The sequence below is a fragment of the Pseudorasbora parva genome, chromosome 10, assembly GCF_024679245.1.
Source record: "Pseudorasbora parva isolate DD20220531a chromosome 10, ASM2467924v1, whole genome shotgun sequence".
NCBI lineage: Eukaryota > Metazoa > Chordata > Actinopteri > Cypriniformes > Gobionidae > Pseudorasbora > Pseudorasbora parva.
The window spans coordinates 27,372,460-27,386,277 of NC_090181.1; the positions used below are offsets into that span (position 1 = coordinate 27,372,460).

The following is a 13,818-nucleotide window of genomic DNA, read 5'->3' on the forward strand; positions in this document are numbered from 1 at the left end:
CAGGGTCAGGTCATTTAGCATTTTGTTATTTGGCAGCTTGTTAAAATAAAGGAAATGAATGTTGGGGCCCGTTTAAGCATTCACCTATGTCCCGTGACAGTCCCACTAAACTTTGAGAGCAGAAAATAAAGGCAGACTTCAATTTAATCATCCCAGCGGCCACACACGAGGCACCTCGCTCTCGTTTTCGGCGTGTTCTGTCCTGTAACCAGCCAACTCCTGATAAACATCCATATGTGAGGCCGAGACCCAAGAGCAAAGAACTGTTATTAATATACAATACAGTACTTGTGAGGCTGAGAATGAGACCGCCAGACCTGAAACAGAAAGAGAGCGAGTCTGAAGGGAGAAGAGAGAGAGAAAAAAAAGCAAGAAGGAAGGAGGGAGGGCTCCGTTTTTGGCTGTGAGAGATATTTGCACAGCATTGAGAGCAAGAGGCCCTGCAGATCTTCTGGTTGATTCTGTCACCTAGATAAACAGCGAGGAGCGACGGGCGCTGAAACCACAGAATACCCGGACAACCTCAGTCCCTCTGCCTCCATTTTGAAATTTCAGCCTCACCTTTCAGTATGCGGCCACAATCGGCCCTTTGTAGCCCAACGCCGAGTGCAAGAGCAGTTTTATCAAAGACAGTAGAGGCCCTTGACAAAGCCCCCTCGGGACCCCCTGACAGACAGCTCTGTTGATGTTACATTTGACAGCTTATCCTTGCGCCATACTAATCATAAGATCTAGACAAACACCTCTCTGACTGCCACTTTACACTCTTCAGCTTCCTGTCACTGCTTTCATGCTCTCTCTACTCAACACGCTGCATGATTTGGGTGAAAGCAGGAAAAAAGAAGAAAAATACTACCATAGCAACACTTAGAGCCACACAGTGAGCAGGTGCGGATTTTTGAAGTGCACATAAATCTGGAAGGAGAATGAAGGGAGGAATTCTCAAATTGTCAGAGCCAAAATGACAAATGTGAGATGCTTTTTTTAAAGCAACAACTACCTTGTGGAACTACTCACATGTTAGGATCTAATATATTAGATCGCTTTCATTTTTAACTGCGCTTTTCGCCAGCGCAAGGCCTAAAAGCATCTCTGAGGTCAGAGAAGCGAGTGAAACCGCGGAAACGCCACGAGAAGAGACAGGCGCCCAGCGAGACAAAGATGGAGGAACGGACCACTCCGCTCACACAACACAGGTAGCCCTGTTTACATCTCCCAGAGGAACTGCCTAACCACTAATTTTCGATGATAAATTACGAGCAGCCTGCGCATCCATCTGCAATTTGTCCACGGTCCAAATTATGAATGCGGACAGATTTGTAATGTCAAGCTTGGAATGCAGCTTTGAAAACGAAACCGCTAAACCCCCTCTTATCTCTATTTCAGAGGATGCGTACTACATTAGAGCGACTTTAGATCTGCATGCTGTTAAACAACAGCATCTGAACACGTTGCAAACGATATTAAGGAAGCATTTCAGTTAGCATTATGCATTCAAACATAACTTATTTCAGCACACGTATTCACTGGGTTCAGATTTTGCACCATGATGAAGGAAATAACTGAAGATGACTAAGGTACTTCAACCCCCCTCAAATCCAGCCCCCCCCCGACTCAGACATATAGGAGTGGAGCACAGACCTCCTCCGGGCAATATCAGACCATCTGTGCATTAGATTAGTCTGTATGTAAATAAAGAGAAAGGCTGCACAGACACCCATCAACTGATGTAATATACTTTGCACTGAAATTATGATTGACTACAAGCAGTGACATATTTCAAGTAAATTATTTTTTTATTAGTGCTGTCAAACGATTAATCGTGATTAATCACATCCAAAATAAAAGTTTGTGTTTACAATGATATGTGTGTACTGTGTAATTACTTTGTATATATTAATACACACATACACATATATATATATTTAAGATTTTTTTATATTTCTATATAATAAAATTATATTACATTATATATATATATATATATATATATATATATATATATATATATATATATATATATATATATATATATATATATATATGCAGATATTTTTTTAAATATATACATGTGTGTATTGAAATATATACAATAATATATATGTGTACACAGACACACACACAATAACTATAACCAATTATACTCACTGCATATATGGATATTAAGAAAATGTTATATATATATATTTTTTTATTAATTCAAATTAAATTAAATGTATTGTCATAATATAAAGTCTCAGACCTGTAGTAAAGAGGTTTCTATTTTGTATTCTAATGATCTTTTTCACATTAAAAAAAATGTATATTACCATATTATATATATATTTTTTAAAAATTGCATTAAAAATGCTGTATGAACTCCACACGTTTGTATAAATTCATTGTGGGGACTTTTGGACCCCACTGTATATACATTTCTCCATCACTGGGGGAGGTCTCAGAACAAAAACTGTTATACATATATCTGTAACTGTATTTGCACCTGTGAGCACATGCACAAAAAGGCATATGCATTTGAACCAATAAATGAAGATTGCTTGCAGGCATGTACATGAGCAATATGCGTGCATGTGCGCCTGTTTGTGTGTCACGCATTTGTGCATCCTGGGAAGCTGCACCAGCAGAGATGCACACACACACACACACACACACACACACACACACACACACACACACACACACACACACACACACACACACACACACACACACATGTTGGTCTATGTGGTTTACAGGGACTCTCCATAGGCGTAATGGTTTTTATACCGTACAAACCGTATTTTCTATCCCCTTACACTGCCCCTGCCCCTAAACCTACCCATCACAGGAAACATTCAGCATTTTTACTTTCTCAAAAAAACATAATTTAGTATGTTTTTAAGGCCATTTGAATTATGAGGACATTTGATATGTCCTCATAAACCACATTTATAGTGTAATAACAGTGTAATACCCATGTAGTTATACAAATTTGTGTCCTCATAAACCACATAAACAGGCTCACGCGCACGCGCACACACACACACACACACACACACACACACACACACACACACACACACACACACACACACACACACACACACACACACACACACACACACACACACAGGGACGACTAACCCTAACATATACACCACTACAGGAAGAGGTAATTTTCTATGATTTACAAGTTCAAAAAGACAACATGAAACAGTGCATATTTTTGACATTTGTAATAGACTCATATAAACAGCTATAATTCGCCAAACAGGTAATAAGTTGTAAAATAAAATCAAATTAAAACGTAATGAGCAGAGTGAAGTTCTCAGACTGCATAACAGGAGGTGAGAGTGAGATTGTAGCCTCTCTGTACTGTGGGAGAGAATTTAAGGTGCGCTAGTGGAAAGCGTTAGTTTAATGTGTCATAGGTCTAGCACAGACCTGAATCAAAGTGACAGCTGGAGAAAAAAACCAGAGTGGTAAAGAACGAGCGCAGCTGAAATTTTCTCTCTCCCTCTGTCCCCTTCTTTTTCTCAGTCTGTGCCAACCACAGGAAACACGCTGCTTGCAAGCAATGCCGCTAGTACGCACTTCAAAAGAAGGGACCCCCGTACACACAAACACATACATACACACACAGACACACCAGGTGTTGTAATCATGTAAACATACGGTACAGTCTTGGACTTGAATATAGTGGGTAAAACACCATAAATGTCATTAATTCACCCTCATGTCATTCAAAACCTGTATGGCACTTTTAGAATGTTTAAGCAGCTCTTTTCATAAAATATAATTTTAGCTGAAGACTCAGAATATACTATATGAACTATCGTTGTGCTTTTATGGAAAAGAGCAGCTCAGACATTCTTCCAAACATCTCCTTTTGCATTCCACAGAAGAAGAAAAAAAGAAAAGATAGTCATACAGGTTTGGCAAGACAAGCGGTTAAATAAATGACAGAATTTTCATTTTAAGGAGCTCTTGAAGGTAACTCTCTTCACGATACGAGATTGAACTACGCAGGCCTGATCCGACGGTTTGCGTTTCCTGCTCTAGGCAAACAGGTGAGAGTCTGCAATTCCTCACAGTCACACACACACACACTCACACTCTCTCACACACACTCTCATCCACCAGTGATAACAATGCTGTCACCAAGGTAACATTACAGCTCATGATTTTCTCTGATCCCTCAACAAATACTCCATATAATTCTATCAGGGCCACCGAAATGTCAAATGTTATTTGTCTTTATCAAGCACTCTCTGGCAGCCGGAGAGAAAGACAGTGAGGGACAGTGGAAGTAAGACAGTCTGAATAATATTTATAGGTGGCTAAAATAGGATGATATGAAATGTAATCTCGACTATGGATAAAATGCACTTACTATTTCACATCAATTTCTTTTTTGAATGAAAAAAGCACAGTAAATACAGTAGGCGATTTTTTTCATCCACATACGACCTAAATATCCTGCAATTAGTAAAACATGGAAATGTAAAAAACAAAAAGCCTTATTCACCTAAGAAAACGACATTTATATGAGTCAGAATGCACACTAATAGGATTTCTAGAAAACATAAAACTAAAAAAAAAAAAAGAGACAAAAATGAACACATCACAAGGCACGTCTTAACACAGTTCTGGATTTATCCTTTTCCATTCTGGATTTGTGCACCATTGTTCATGGACCCTCTGACTCATACTTACGAAGTCTTTTTGTTTGTGAGGAACCAAATTGCTGTTGACAGGTATTTGGCTGATCACGATACAGTCTGGCTTTCCCTCCAAAGCACACAAAGGTCTGCGTGTTACGTAACAGCGATTTAGCAGCCCAACGTTAGCGTACCTTTCATCCTCGGACTGTCACCCTGCAAACCTCACCATTAACGCTCAGCGCCGTTTGGCTCACGGTTGAGCTGCTGAGATTTTCCGCAGCGATATCAGGAGGAAACTTCTCAGACAAACAGGTTTTGGAAGGGTTTTTTTTGCCATTGCAACTGTTAGGGCCTAATTAGACAACACGCACACCATTTAACGGATTTCATATCGTTTTTTACTGGGTCTATAAATTTTCGTATTTAAATCATGAAAGACTTTATAATGCTGTCCAGATATAAAGATTTACCCTATGCCAATTAAAGCCATTCACAGAACTGTGCGCGCGAAGGGGAGAGCGTGCTGAAAATGAAAGCCAGGGAAAGGGTCTAATCAAACAATAAAAGCTCAGCTTTACTGTTTGTGCGTTATTTTCTTATGTTTCCCATCAGCCCAAGCTGCACAAGAGCAGAAGCAGTGGGTGGGGGCTTCGCTATTTGCGCTGCTATGTACACAAACCTCACCACACCAGCCCACAAAACTAAAATTCTGAAATACCCACTCTGAGCCACCCGCTACCCAAGCACATAACAGAGATGCAGGCTAGCTGAGTAGGACAGGCTGGATTTGGGTTGAGCCTTCCTCTCAGATGGCACGCAAACAAACAAACACACACACACACAAACAGATTGACAAAGAGGTAACGAGTCAACGGCAGCCATCTCTCTAGTCATTTCACGTTTGTCGCGCGTGCAAAAGGCCTGTGTAACACATGCACACGTATCAGCGGCGCTTACAGGAATTTATCAGGAATTAATTAGTCTGTCATTAATCTGTAACCTACAGTCAAGTGCACCAACGCTCAAACCGCAAACCTCCGCCTTGCGCTAGGCCTCTAGTTTTTCCTGTTTTCTCTCGCTTAAAAACTCCTCTGCGACCTGTTTGCTTAGCTAAATTTGTGTCAAAATGGGTTACATAAAACACCCTTCAATAAGTGACACCATCACGTTTTAGCTGTTTTAGGAGACTGTCAGTATGAAGGCCCTTTGCAAATCCTACAAAATAAAACACAAAGGACCACAATTGTTCAGGATTTTTAGCTTGCAGTGCGCTTCTGTGCAGATGCAAAGTGCCTCGGCGAGGTTTTAAAACACTAGTAAATGCGTGCGCGGTGGCGGCGTGCATGTGTGAGCGTAAAGCGTGGTGCATGTGCAAATGAAGCTGTTAACAAGAAGAGAACAGGGATCACCGTGGCACACGGCGGCGGTGGAATTTTAAAAGCGTGATCCTCGGCCGCGGCGGCGGCACTAGTCCATTGTTTAATTAAAAAAGGGGGTGAAAAAAAGAAAATGAGTTGTCTTGCAGGTAAAAAGAGATTAACATGATGATGTCCACTGGGAGCCCGTCTAAGCATCACTAACCCTTTATCTGCAAATCTCATCAGGGAGATATTACCTAATATTTTCACAAGGAAAGAAGATGGGAGGAATTATGAATAGCTAGAACGACTAAATATCACCTGAAGCTTAGCATCTCTCTTTTTTTCCCCTGCAAAGCTTTTGTTTTTTAATGAAATAACACTCAAAAAGACACGTATAGAACTAGTAACACATTCCCACACAACACTCTCATCTGGTGCTCATGAAGCGCAGCGCTTCCATGCTCGGAGCCGGTCAGAACTCAGCCAGCTGTGGGACGTCAAACACTCAAGCCGCTATTACGAGTGTCTGCGTCTCATAAATCAAGCCACGGAAAACTATGCCCACTTTTGATGCCGTCCTAAGGATTCAGCCACCTTGATGCATTTATACTGACGGACAGCCATAGACTTCTGTACATTTCATCAGAGAGGGCTTTCTGTTGCTCTCTCACACTCCCGCTCGTGGCGCAAACAAAAGGCACCTGAAACTGAAAGGAAGAGAGAATATGCAAGCATATTAATCAAACGTGCCAGGCGGACATTTTGCCCATTGTTATGTGGAGAGTGTAAGCTCTGTAGAGGCTACCATTTTTTATATCACAGACTCAAATTTATTTATTTAGATGGCAAGAACAATAGGTCCTCAGTCAGAGGGGCCCACAAGTTCCAGGGACACTTCATCATTCACTTTTAAGCACGCTTGGAAAAACGAGTGAGGTGACGTTCAACCTAAATTTGTTTGTTTTGGTGTCACGCTTGATGTCCTATCTATATTTAAAGCTACACCTATCAAATACTTATTACACATCTAAATGAGCACTGAGACGTGATCCAACTCTCACTGTAAATAATTAAATAAATGCTAGAGCGCTAAAGACAAAGTAAAAAAAAGGGGGGGGGGGGGGGGGGATGACAGGGCCATCATGTTTTAAGACCAGCTGCTGCTGTGAGGCGTTGACAGTTTGCATCTGAGCATGTGTGTTAATGGCAGTATCGTTTGAAACATCTATGCAGAGTCGTCGGAAGCCGCAGCCCCCTATTTCACTCGACTTAACCATTTAAGTACATTTAGGAAATATGTTTTTACACTTTTTGAGAACTGCCTTCCACCCCCTCTGGCAGACTTAGAGCTCCCCCTAGCAGGTCATGGCCAGGAAACTCTGCACTGCAAATGCAAGGTGGCCCATTTCAGCACCCAGAGAAAATGAGATAAAAATAAAAGAAATGAATAAAATGAGCATTTTAAAAAAGGAATCTTGAACATATTTTTGACATGTTTAGTTTAGCTTAAAATATGGCATTTAATAAAATAAATAAATAATAAAACAAAACCCTGCCTATTTCATATATGCTTTTGCAAATGACAAATAAATAAGCAAACATTTTAGTAATAAATAAATCAAACCGCAATTTATTATGAATTTCTGCAGCTGCACACCTCTTGTATTAACACATCTGCCTGCATCTAAATAGCTGGACTTTTTATTAGTTACTATAAACAAACATGTTAGTGTTTTTATCCAAACAGGTAAGAATTAGTTTTTTTATTCAAGCTATTATCATAAAATAAATTCTCTCAGATCTGATGACATGAAGTCATGGCTAAAAGGTATGCCTTAAACGCATTCGAAGCAAAGTTCCAAAAGAGTTTCCTGTGCTGGCAGGTCTAATGTGAAACATGCATCTCAAGCAAGAGCTAAAAATGTAAGTTACAACTTCATAATTCCGCAGCTCGCCGGAGAAAAAATGAATTTCTCTTTGTCATCTGATTTCCTTCATTTAAGATGACATCTGTTAACTCTCTTTTTGATTTTATTTTTAAATCACTACTGTTTAAAAGGAACTACACTGAAATGACAAACTGAACAGGTGTAAAAAAAAAAAAATCTCAAATTCAGCTAATTCAGTGATGACACACTCACATTAATACACTCCATGAATGTAAACATTTAAGAAAATGTATATGGTAACTTACAGAACAAGATGTGATTTTCATGATTACTTCTTATTAGAAAACTATAAAGCTTTTAATTATTTTTAGTTCAGTCAATAAAATAAAAAGTCCAACATATATAAAGAAAATATGTTGCAACCTTTCACGTTTCACGCAGAACTAATAAACCACTGGGTTTATAGAATATTCGTTTGAGTGGCGTAATGTAGCACACAACCACAGGCTGATAAACCATTAAAACTACTGATGTACAGCACTGCAAAGTTTGCAGATCGCTCACTCCGAGAACACATAAATTACCATGTGGACGTAACTACACACACACACACACACACACACACACACACACACACACACACACACACACACACACACACACACACACACACACACACACACTCTCTCTCTCTCTCTCTCTCTCTCTCTCTCTCTCTCTCTTTCTCCTGAACACTTGAGCAGACAAAAATTGCCTCTCACTAACTCGAGGCTAATCCAGCTAAGACACCGTGGTTAACAAAACTAAATACCACAGAAGACATGCTGACAAGCAGACATGCACACACACACCCTTGTTTACAGCTCCAAATATGTCCTCAAAAATTAAACTTTGAGGTTGGGACCACTGTGTTTTTGACCTTGACATTTAAAGCAAAAATTTGACTATTGCAAAGAGGGAGAAAAAACAAACAAACAGATTTATCACCTGTCATCCACATTACCATGCTAATTTTGCTGCTTTACACGAAGCTTTTCACATAATCAGCCACATATCGAAGAGAATAAGAGTGAACAAGCTGGCCTTTGAGCTTGCACATTTGCACACACGCTAGCGTGCACGAAAAATTCATACGGTGCCTAGCACAAACAAAAGCACTCGTTACATCAAAATCATAGCCACAAAACTCGTACACATCAGCATGTGATGAGAATTCTGAACTACGAGGAACGAACGTACCCCTGAGCTCAGATGACTATCTGCTAGCACCTGGCCTACATGCCCTCTGCATAAAAACCACTATGGCATGATACGTTTAAGGAACCTCTCTGAAGCTTATATATTCATTCACCGGTGATGCAATGAACACCTTTCAATCTCTAGTTTCTAAGAAGGAGAAAGTCAAGCACCTTCATTTCTCTCTCTCTCTCTCTCTCTCTCTCTCTCTCTCTCTCTCTCTTACTGCGTGCATGTAAAACGAAAAAAAACAAAACAAAAGCTTGATGTCTAAACTGGCGTCTGCTTTACTCATGTGCACGTCTGCATTTGTGTGTGTGTAAGTGAGAGAGAGAGAGAGAGAGAGAGAGAGAGAGAGAGAGAGAGAGAGAGAGAGAGAGAGAGAGAGAGAGAGAGAGAGCACTCAGGGAAAGTTCCTTGGTGTAACAGGAGCATTCTGAAATTTAAAGCCCAAATTAATAACCACAGCCATTGTACATGCAATGACTGATGGGACATGTGATAACTATAGCGACAGAAATTCAAAAAGGGTCATTTTCCACTAAACCGGAATGATTGTTTTACATGCACATTGAACGGATGCCATTTATGCAGTAAACTAAATCGGTTTGCATACATGCACATGCTGGTGCACATTTAAAAATGAGAAAATATATATTTAAACGACTGTCATAATCGCATATGCGGACGACACACAAAAAGGGCAGCGCATACCCTATGGCGAACCTAGCTTCATGCAATGCAAGCAAAACCATGTGCATTAAGCTTTAAATAACATCTCCATTTACAGTCGGTCATAAGTCACAGTCATATTCATAGTCATATTTGTAAACGCAACAGCAAATTCAAACACACAAAGCACAGGCATGCTAAATGTTTACAGTGCAACCGCGTACAAATGTGTACGTACAGTAACAGATTAAGCCATTAGCAAAAGAATGGTGTGTGTCAGTGCATATATGCACAGCGTGCATGGCCTTAACCCTACAACACAAAACAGATTTGGGTGGCATTACATCACTAGGTTCTGCTATGAATTATCTATGCTCTGTAGACTACACTTAAGAAAGAATATGAAGCTAAATCAGAACAGACTCATTGTCTTTTAAGTTATTTTATATTTTTATACTGCAACAGTTGCGTTCTAGGAAAAATACACACGTTTTAAAATGAGTTGATGTCAGTATATATATATATATATATATATATATATATATATATATATATATATATATATATATATATATATATATATATATATATATATATATATATACATACTACAAATTATTTATGAGTCAGACGAAATCTAAAAAGGAAATTATTAAGCAGTAGAATATAACTGTCGTCTTTGTTTGAAACTTTCTCACGAAAAGTCTCTCTAATTCAGTATCTGCCTCACATTACCTACGCTTTACAGTCACAACCTTGACTCGGGGGCAAAGCTAAGAGTGAGAAACATTATTAGACCTACGCCTCCTTTGTTTCTCTGTACGCTCATATTGATTTTGCAAACTTCTGTTTTCTTCATAAAAGTAAAGGCATTGCTTAAAGGGGTGAGTTGTGTAAGAAGCCTATTCAAAAATGTATTTTCCTATTTAGTTTAAGAGCTTAAAGTACAAGTGAACATACTTGACATTTGTATCGCCTACTTTGACATCAAGTTCAATTTCATTTCAACAATTTACCCTGCTCTGACACCTCTTTTCCTTCAAGTGCACTTCTAAGACTTAAGAGCACAAATGTTGAACAATTATGAACAATTTAGCCTAGTTTAAAAACAACAACACAATCTCTCTGCAATCGTGCAGTGTGTGCACTTCAAAATTAAAACCGTAAACTGTTCATGTGCTCGTGGTTACAGGTAGCTTCACACCTTGAGAACTACTAAAAATATCTTGTAAAAAAAAAAAGTGCTGAGACTTTGGTTTAAAACGACACATGACATATAAAGTTACACTGCATTTGGATTTGAAAAGACAGGCCTACAACTCGAGAAAGCCATTTTTGTGGGCAAAATATATATATATTTTTTTTTAAACTAAAAATGTATTTCATTTTGCAATAAATTATTTTAATAAACATATATAGCCTAATAAAATGTTCAATTCATATATATGGATTAAACTAGAGAAAATAAAAATACAGCATGTTTTATTTTTATAAATACAGCACTCAAAATTTGCATAATTTATTAAATTATGCTTAAATACTAAAATAACATACACCTCACTCAACCTACACTTCAATCTAAACGAACTAAACTTGACTTCACGTAAACTTTGCAAATGCTTCAACAAGCAATGCAATTTAAAGTTTTTAATCTGATTTTATGGCCTGCTAACACTTCTTACATTAATCCAAACTATCTGATATTAAAATTAAACAACAGCAACGAGACTAAATGAAAGATTTATATTTTAAAGGAAGTCCAGAAAATGGTTCTATTTCATTCTTTAAATACAGTTTAAGCAAATCACTTTTTTAATACAAAAATTACACTACGTCTATAAACCTGTCTGTTTGCTTAAAGCTAAGCTCATAAACATCTTAACAATTAACTGAATTAATTTAACTGTTCTAATTCTGTTATTCTATTCTTGAGAAGATTATAATGATTTAACGTATTTTAATATAAGCTAATCAGCTCATCACTAACACCACAAACTCACACACAGATCGTCCCTAGACAGAAATCGATAAACATTCACCTAAACACAATATTAATCAAAAGATCGACTTACGTGTTATAATTTCTCTTTGCGACAAATGCTGAGGGTTTCCCTGCTTGCGACGGGACATTGCCCTGGCATTTACACTGGCATCGCCCAGAGACCCGCACAAGGAATAGTCGGCTCGCGTCTTCTGTCCTCCGTGTCCGTGGCCGTGGCGTGGGCTTGTTTTCCCCTCCTCGGTAAAAAACTTTTCCTGGGACTTCCAAAGAACTGCCACAGCTCCGAGCCGTGGATAGAGATAGGGGTCCCGTGAATGTGAGAGAAGCGAAAGTGTCTTTGCGCTCCGGCTCTCCAGATGACCAGAGACGCGCAGACGCTCAGTGCCTCGGCGACACACACATGCACTTGAGCTGTGTGCCGCGCGCGATCTGTCCGAGGGCGAAAATATCCTTGACGAGTGACAGTTGTGAAGAAACCACTGGAAATGTCTCAGGATGAGATACCCGGTGCGTTTGGATAGGTTGGACCCTGTGGTGGCTCTCTCTTCGTCCGGTCTGCGCCTTGTGGATTTGTCAAAGGCAATTAGATTTGTTTTGTTTTTTTCTCTGAGTCAAAATAATTCTAAAAAAGAAAAATGGTCATTACTTATTAGATTGGATGAAACGAATCCAATTTCTCCTTGAGTTGGCACTTGATTGTGCCAAGCACTGGACAGTTCTTCTTCTCTCCTGGGCTCTAAGTGCATGCGATGCCCGGTTACTTTGCACTCTCTCCAACTCTTTGCACTTGCTCCCCTATTCGGCTTTGCGCACTGGAGACCAGGGACATGGACTTGCCACCTCCTTTCCAAATGAGTGAAGCTTTTTTTTCTCCCTTTTCTGCCTCTATGAAGATGGCGGAGTCCTGCTTCTCCGGGAGCTCTCTGTGTCTCTGTGGCGAGGGCTGCCTCCGTACAATGGGATAAAATTCAAGTTCAAGTGCGGACGTGACGTTAAGTCTACAGTGGGAAAGAAAATTGGAGACTGCAAGAGCACTGGGGGCGACTAGTGGTGGCTTTTCACAACTATCGGATCACCAGAACAGTGGTGGAGAGCGTGGACATCGCGAGCCGCTGTCTTACACACACACACACACACACACACACACACACACACACACACACACACACACACACACACACACACACACACACACACAGACACGCATACACACACACATACACGCGCACAAACACGCAGCACCTGACAGACCGGCGCACTGCTTGTCTGTATCCGCTTTAGAGCAAATAAAACAATGCAATATCGCATGCACTACAACGTTTGTAATGAATTTAAAGGGGAAAAGGATGCAAATAGCTTTTATATTTATGGAAGAAAAAAAAATATATATATATATAGAATTTATATATATTTAAAAATATATATTTTTGTTATATACACACACACACACACACACACACATATATATATATATATATATATATATATATATATATATATATATATATATATATATATATATATATATATATATATATATATATATATATAAAAGTTTGCCTGTACTTATGTTAATTACATTTACATATCTCATGCATGCAAATAAAAAATAAAATTAATAAACAATAGGGAAACTGTGATAGTGATAGTCATGCATTAACAGTAGATATTCAAATTAGAAAATCTCAAATCATTTGATAGAAAGATTAAAGTGTGAATGCACGCACAAAGAACACACTTCAGTGAGACATACGTGTGCTGTTTACCTCACAAGCAATAAATTACATGAGACAAGGCAGGCGTTGATATACTCACATCACATTTCTTCTTTATGTGTTTTATGTCCTACAGAAATGACATTATTAAATTAAACCCACATTTGGAGAAAGGGAACAAATCTGAAGGCAGAACAATTATTGTGAAGTGTTCAATGTACATTTCTTAATCTTTTTTACAGGCAATCTTATTATCATTGAAATCCATATATTAATGTCATTTAAAAAAAAAAATGTTCA

General features: G+C 38.8%; 1 protein-coding gene across 3 annotated transcripts in view; it reads right to left on the reverse strand.

The window, feature by feature from the left end:
- The window catches only part of bcl11ba (BCL11 transcription factor B a), a 51,334-nt gene extending 38,355 nt beyond the window's left edge, over positions 1–12,979 (reverse strand). Inside the window, exons 1-2 of one of the 3 annotated variants that reach the window (XM_067455697.1) lie at positions 12,450–12,979; positions 11,874–12,364 (exon numbers count right to left, since the gene is read on the reverse strand). In XM_067455697.1, coding sequence (XP_067311798.1) covers positions 11,874–11,931 — 58 coding nt within the window. In that variant the 5' untranslated portion in view covers positions 11,932–12,364; positions 12,450–12,979. Of the gene's footprint in view, positions 1–11,873 lie in introns of all 3 variants that reach the window. The other 2 variants (XM_067455698.1, XM_067455696.1) reach the window with 2 other exon arrangements.
- Between the last annotated feature and the right edge of the window lie 839 nt (positions 12,980–13,818).